The sequence below is a fragment of the Corvus moneduloides genome, chromosome 8 (genome assembly GCF_009650955.1).
Source record: "Corvus moneduloides isolate bCorMon1 chromosome 8, bCorMon1.pri, whole genome shotgun sequence".
Taxonomy (NCBI): Eukaryota; Metazoa; Chordata; class Aves; order Passeriformes; family Corvidae; genus Corvus; species Corvus moneduloides.
This window is the reverse complement of record NC_045483.1, coordinates 5,691,779-5,699,084: the sequence shown is the minus strand read 5'-3', so window position 1 is coordinate 5,699,084 and position 7,306 is coordinate 5,691,779. Positions and strand designations below refer to the sequence as shown.

The 7,306-nt window shown below is 48.2% G+C and overlaps 1 protein-coding gene across 1 annotated transcript in view; it reads left to right on the top strand.

Moving 5' to 3' along the window:
- The first annotated feature begins 706 nt into the window (after positions 1-706).
- The window catches only part of GRK5 (G protein-coupled receptor kinase 5), a 155,291-nt gene continuing 148,691 nt past the window's right edge, over positions 707-7,306 (top strand). The window contains exon 1 of the mRNA XM_032115881.1: positions 707-906. Coding sequence (XP_031971772.1) covers positions 855-906 — 52 coding nt within the window. The 5' untranslated portion in view covers positions 707-854. The remainder of the gene's footprint in view (positions 907-7,306) is intronic.

Sequence of the window (7,306 nt, the reverse complement as noted above, 5' to 3'; positions counted from 1 at the left end):
AAACTTTCCGCAAGTGGCCGATGCCTCACACAGCTCCTTACAAGGGTGAAAACAATAGTGTGGCAGAAGAGATGGGATTCCCTCAGGTTCTTCCGTAGGGGGCTTTTGAGATCCCGAGAAAGGCGAGAAGCTCCGGCCCGAGGAGAAGGGCTGAGAGGGGGAGGAAGAAGTCGGCCGGTTACCGGCGACCCCTTCCCACGGGTGTGGGCACCTGCGGGGCAGTGACGAGCACGAAGAGCGGGGCCGGGGAGCCCTGGGCACGGCGGGCAGGACAAGGCGAGCCCCGGGCCGCCGCCGCGGGGTGGAGCGCGGCACCAGGGCTGTGCCGGGGCCGGGACCGCGGGAGCCCCGCGCATCGCCGGCACCGAACACCCAGCCCCGCCGCCCGGGACGCTCTGGCCGGCCCCTGCCCGTGCCCCTGCCCGTGTTCTCCCCCTCCCCGAGGCGGGCAGTGACCGCCCCTCCCTGGGGACCCTGCGCGGCTGTGGAGCCGGCGCCAGGTGCGGCGAGGCCACTCCAGGACTACACGTCCCGGCGTGCCCAGCCCGGCGGGGCCGGCGCCTGCGCGGGGCTGCGGGGCCGCTCCGCGGTGCCACACCCCCGGGGGAGGGAGGCAGGAGCGCCCGAGCCCTCAAACCACCGGGGGAGCCGGCGGGGCGGAGGATGGAGTAGCGGGGCGCGGCGGGGCAGGCAGTGCGGGGAGCGCCGCCTCCGCCCGGGGAGCGCGGGGGAGCGGGGATGATGCGCGGGGGGACAACGCGCTAGGGGCAGGAGGCGGGTGGTCGCCCGGAGACTCCGCACCTCGGAGTGACGTCCTGCTGCAGTGCCGCTGCCTGCGCTGCCCGAGCTCGTCAATGGAGCTGGAAAACATCGTTGCCAACACCGTTTTGCTGAAAGCCAGGGAAGGTGAGAGAGCGGCGGGAGGGGAGAGGGGGCTGGAGCATCCTTGTCGCAGTCGCCCCTCCGCGGAGCGATGCCCGCGGGATGCGGGCGGGCACCGGTGGGGATGCGCGCCGGTCCCGCCGGCGGCGGCTGTCGGGGTGCCATGTGGCTGTGCCGGCGTTGGAAACGGCTTGTTTGAGACACAGCCCCGGTGAAAAGGAAAATACCTCTGTTTTTCCCTGTGCGCGGGGGTTTGGGAAAGGAAGTGAATGAGATTGCAGAGATTACAATATTCACCCATCTCTTCCTTCCCTCTTCCCGCCTCCCCCCCTCAAATCTGGTCCCACAGATTGTGCTATTTCAGCGTCTATTGTTAAAGGTCAGCTGCAGATGCATTCATTCAAAAGGGCTTAGCAAATCTGCAAATAGCTTTCCGCGCCGTGTGGTGAGACCGGCAGGATCGTATCGCTTCCCCGTACAGTCATTGCCTTATTCGGCGTTATTAGGTGAGATCATGTTGCTGCAAACATGCCCATTGTTGAGAGCGTGTTTGTCCCCAGCCGGAGCCGGACAGAGGGGCTGGGGGTTCAGCCCCCAGCCCGCGGGTGGCGCGGGGGTCTCCGAGCGGGGGCTGTCCCCCGCGGCCGCCGCCGCGCTCGGGCAGCGGGGATGCTCCGGGCGATGCCGGAGCCGCCGGCGCGGAGCCGCCGCTGCTCGGCGCGGGGCGCCTGCAAACACGCTCGGCTGCCGGCTGCGGCGGGGGGCTCCCGGCAACATCCCCGTCCCGACCCCGAGCACTGGCAGAGCCGAACAACCACCGGCGGATCGGGCTCCCGGGGCTTTCTTTCCCCCCGTCGGGAGCGGACGCGGTTTCCTCTCTCCGCGCGGGCGGAAATCCTCCGGCGGTTGCGGAGCGCGGGGCCGGGCGCTGGGCACGGCGGGGCCGGGGGCTCGGGGCTCCCCGCTGAGCCCCGTCCGCCCGGGAGCATCCCTCCGGCTGGAGCGGGAGCGCCACGCATAAGCAACACGTCTTACGGTTGCGGCATCGCTGCCAAGACGCGATCGCCTTCTGTCTGCTCCAACTCATTTTTATGTTTGTGTTTATTTACTTGCTTACTGCTTAAAATAAGGCATTTTTCCAAGCCCTTGCTCAGAGTTTCTTCCCTGAAAACACTTGCTGGACCAGGCGGTTTTAGGTGCGGTACAACCTGCAGCCTGTTTTCCGCTGTCTTCCGAAGCGCTGGAGCTGCCTGCGAGCGAGGCTGATCACCGCTTGGGTGGGCTTCAGCTTCGGTCACTCTGAAGCTGTGGAAGTACGAGTAAAGCAGCGTTCATTTTGTAAGGGAGATCATTCAAATAGTCCTTCCGTGGAGCGATCCTTTCGCTGGGAAAATAACTCAAATTGTAAAATAGTGTTTATATAACTCACAGGCTGTTGAACTTTTGAGGCTTAGCTAAAGAGTAAAGTCCTGAGATCCTCTCAAAAAAGCTCTACAAATAACAAGGGCAAAGGTGTTATCCCATTCAGCAGATCAGTGAATTATAACGTTTTGACTTCTGATGGAGATCTTTTATTTTCAGTTGTCATTGTTAATGTTGTTTAGGATGCAGTTGTTGCTACCAGTTATACAATGCTGGTTTAGATTTCAGTAGACTTTAAGAGTACTTTAAAGGACTGGTATTAATTACAGTTATTGTGTGTTGTTTACAGAGAGCTGATACTTTGCAAATAATTTCAAATCTGCCGCTCAGTTTTATGGTCCTTTTCTACCATTCTCAGGAAGATGGTTACAGTCATGTTGCTTTATTGTGTTAGAGTTATATTAAAGAAGCTGTGAGCTATAATCCAAATGGCAGAAATTTATCAAGGTTTCCTTCAAACTCCATACCAACTATTCTTTAAACCATGTATGAACCTCCAACAACATTTTTTGGAGGCCTGGTGCTAATTTATTTTTAAAGCCTTTTTTTTTTTTTTTTTTTTTTTTTTTGAGAGGATGTGAATTTTTTTTAAATGAAGAACCAAGGGCAAATGATGTACCTGACATCAGAGCCACAAGTATTATTGTTGTATTAGATAGGTTGCCACACTTTAGTTATCATTGCAAGCTGCTGTGAGTAAAGTTGTTTTAAAATTTGCAGTGAGTAATGTAGGTGGCTTTCGTTGCAGATGAAGAAGACAGACAGCCTATGGAAGACCAAGAGTAAAAGCAAGTTAATATATTGAGGATTCTGGTATCTAAAATTAAGTTTGTTCCAGGTCCTGCAGACTCCATCAATAGATTTAGCTGGGTGGACACGTAGCCTAAGCCAAGTACGTGCCTGTGTGTTTCCACTTGTGAAGTCAAAATTAAAGCTGTATTAGCTCAGTCACATGCTGGTTGGTGCCTGCAATGGGGTTCTTAATGTTAGGAAAAGAAAAATGATGGGATCCACTCTGCAAATGTTAGTAAAGGCAGAAGTTTTGTCAGATTTGCAAGGGGAACACAAACCTACTCTCAGTAGCAAAGAGAATTTCAAAGAGAGGTTTAGGTAGAGCTGCAGTGTGAAATCCAGCAGTGAGGACATTCGAGGGAGTCAGAAGTAGGGCTGAGTGGCCACCACAAATGTTTTATAGCAAATATTGATTTAAATTTTGCAACTCTTTTGCTCTGGCCTTGGCAGATTTTTTTTTTCCTGTGGTCCCTTGTCTAAGTTCCTTCACCCCTGATGTAAAGTGAGCTTTTGAGCTGAAATACCAGGGGGCAAGTTTTATAACTGCTACACAAATACTTGCACTTAAATCCTTATGATCACAATGAGAAGCACACCCAGAATTAACTGATGCCATGTGATACATGAGTAATCTTATTAGAGCAACAAAAAGAGTAAATGTGGTTCACATACAAAAATGCATTTCAGTGAATAATTTCAAGCAGAGAATAAATTTCAGGAAATTTTAATATTTTTGCAGAATATGAAGGTTTTGACACAAAATTACACATAAGGTACTTGTTATACTCAGAAGTCTGCCAGTCTGAACATGTAAGAATGGAGATTTACTGCATTTGAAAGTCCATTCATTATTTATTAGGAGCAAATTTATTCTGTTTCCTCAACTATAATTTCTCATTTCTTGAGTGCAAAGTCCCATTTCACAAATCACTAATCCCTTTTCAGACTGAATAGAAAATACATCTAGTTTAATTATAGAAACCAAATAGGTATTTGGGAACTATCTAGTATTGCCTGGGGAGAAGAATAAGATCAGAAGGGAAGACAAGAAAGATGGGAGTCATAAAAAGAAAATCAAACCAGTAACAATTGCAGTCATTTTGTGTTGAGTAAGAACCCCACATTGTATGGTGGTAAAACATTTATCTGGATCTTCATGGAATCACAGAATGGTTTGGGTTGGAGAGGACCTTAAAGCCCATCCCATTGCACCCCCTGCCATGGGGCAGGGACGCCTTCCATTATCCCAGGTTGCTCCAAACCCCATCCAACCTGGCCTTGAGCTCTTCCAGGGATGGGGCAGCCACAGCTTCTCTGGACAACCTGTGCCAGGACCTCACCACCCTCACAGGGAAGAATTCCTTCCTAATATCTAATCTAACCCTCTGCCAGTTTAAAGCCATTTCATTGACCTTTCTTTTCATCAGCCTTCTTGTTCCTGAGCCTCAGCAATGGTGTCTGAGCCACAGAATCACCCAGCCATGAGTACTGGAGATCCACCACGCTGTCAGCAGCAAGTCCAAGTTGGGCAGTGAGTCCCAGTTCACTTTCCCAATTTGTGGCTGTTTTACCACAGGGCATCATCAGAAGCAAGGAGCCAGGAGAGACCAAGAACTGAGTCTCAGAGGAACTTTATCAGCCCTAATCCACGGAAGCTTTAATCATATCCACAGTCTTGAATCTGCTCTTGCCTGTCAAAAACAGTAAGCTGATAAAAGACAAGTTTTTCAAAGAGATTGATGATTAAACTGCAGTGTTTGTATGAACAGTAAACAGTATGGTCAGGAAAGCATGACCAAGGCATGGTGATTACCTGAGTACTCTTTCTCATGAGCTATTCCTTCCTAGCTGTAAGATCAACCTTCCATGATGTTTCCTGCTGCTTCTGTGGGCATGAGCTTCCTCAGACAACCTGAAACACATTTCAAAACACAAATACAACTTGACTCTGAAATTGCAAAATCCTCTACAAATTTGTACAAACATACAGACAATTCTCACCACTTTGAAGTTCTAATGACAACTGTGATGTATAATTTAGTAATTAGTTTTAAAGCAACCACTTTGTAAGATGAACTATGTTTTTTTGTCAAACCCAGAGTCTCTAAAGTGCGAAGTTTACCATATAAAAGGAAAAAAAACCTAAACCTTCAACTGAAACCACTGAAACACACTGCAAACGCAATGCAAACCACTGAAACACAATGCAAATGCTTTTTTTCCCTTTTTAGGTAGACTGGAATTCTAAAATAAGCTTATTTATGGCACCCAAGCAGAGCCTTCTTTTGGCCTAGACAAAAGGGTGACCTTTTATATACTCTCAGAATTTTTTGATGAGTGCACGCTGATGCTATATAACATGCAAAATGTGCCTGTTCATAAATTGCTGTATTTTTAGCTTGCTTTTTGCAGGATGATCACAGGAGAGATTTGTGTGTGTCCTTATTGGCAAAAGACTAGCAATAAATCCTAAACATGAAGCGTGACTGCTTTCCAAGAACTTGGCTGCAGAGCAGTTGGAAAAAGGGCAGTAGAACAATGAAAAGCATATTTTGAAGGAAAGAAGGTGGCTATAGTGGCAGCCAAAACTCCATGGAGAATATGGTTATTGCAACTTCATTAACCAGTGCATTGAATGCAGAATCTAAGACCCTGTCCTCCATCCCTTGACATAAACCCAAAATACTTTGTATGGAAAATGCTGGCTCTGTAAGCAGAGGAAGCTTCCATGTGGTGTCTCAGTTTACTTTTCTTTCTAGAGTTCAAGAGAAGCTCACCATTGTAATAGCTTTCAAAAAAAGTATTTCAAGAATGGAATCAGCCATCGCTTCAGATGCAACAGGGTGCTTTTAAGCAGTAGTTTAAAAAAATTAGATTCCTTTTGAAGCCCAGGACCATTTCTTTCTGGGGAAAAAAATTATCCAGAAGAGTCAAGACTATTTCATTATATTTTAACTAAGGTAATTCAGAAACAGGATTTTTTCAGGCCTATGTGAAAAGAATGTATAAGTCTGAATCACTTCACAATTGCTTTTTAGAGACAGGAACTAGTTCTGTAGCCACACCTGGCTTAGGGCAAATGTGTGTGTGTAGAACTGGCTCGAAATACCTTTCCTGTGTCCTTTTTTTGTATTTTTGCATAGCAGGGCTGATGGAGAGCAAGGTAGAGCTGTAGCTGTGCCCTTGGTGGGCACTCTGGGGTTCTCCCTGTGGCCAGTCACCTCAGTCTGCAGTCATGGGCAGCAGAGCTTGGGATGTGGCAATGCTGGAGAAATCAAGAGCTCTTCCATCCAATCTTTTTCACTGGAGACAGGGCCATGCTCCTTCCTGTGTTGTTGTGTGGAGCTGTTATGGCCTGATTGGTATCTGCCTTGTTGGGTTTGTAGGCATCTAAAAAATATTTAGTACTGAGCCAGGTTATTAACACAGAGAACCTATTATGTAGTAAAACTTTTAGTACAAATGTTAACTGTGGAAGTTTGAGTAGAACTACTTACATCTGCTCCATTAATCTCATGGGATTGCTTTCCTCAAGTGCAAAATAATAAATCTAGGAAGAGACTGCCTGTCTCTGTTATCAGTATGTTCTTTTTCTGAGAAGGCTTTAACTTAGTGTTGCTGAAATTATCCACTTGGAAAGGAAATTTCAGTACTTATACAAGACATTGACATAACTTTATGTCTTTTTTTTTTTTTGTTAGTTAAGAATACTCTGAGAACTTAGTCAAAATTACTGGAAAGAGGTGGTTTTAGTGATGCTCTGCTGAGTGTTGCCGGAGCAGCAGCACGTGGACCAGACTAACCCACGTGTCTTTGTGATAAACAGCTCCAGAATTAAAGTCTCAAACACAGTTGTGCCCCAAGATGAGCCCTAGCTGTCCATGCCTTTGTCCCCAGTGAGTTTTGGATGGGCCTGTGCTGTCCCATTTTGAAGGAGAAACAGCTTAAGAGGAATTCAGCAGCTCTGACTTCGCTGGTTTTAGGGCCCGGGGGTATGTTGCACCTGTTTGGTGGCTCATATTGCTTCCTTTGTCTTGTATACCTGTGGACAGCACAATGTGTCACTCCTGGAAAAAAAAAACACAACAAAGACCCCACACTTGTATCCTGTCTGACTTCTTGGAAAATGAGCTCCCTATCGAGGTACTGCTGTGCTAGCTGAGAGCTGCTAATGATCTCTTCCCAGCTCAGAGGATGAAGACCTGTGTGC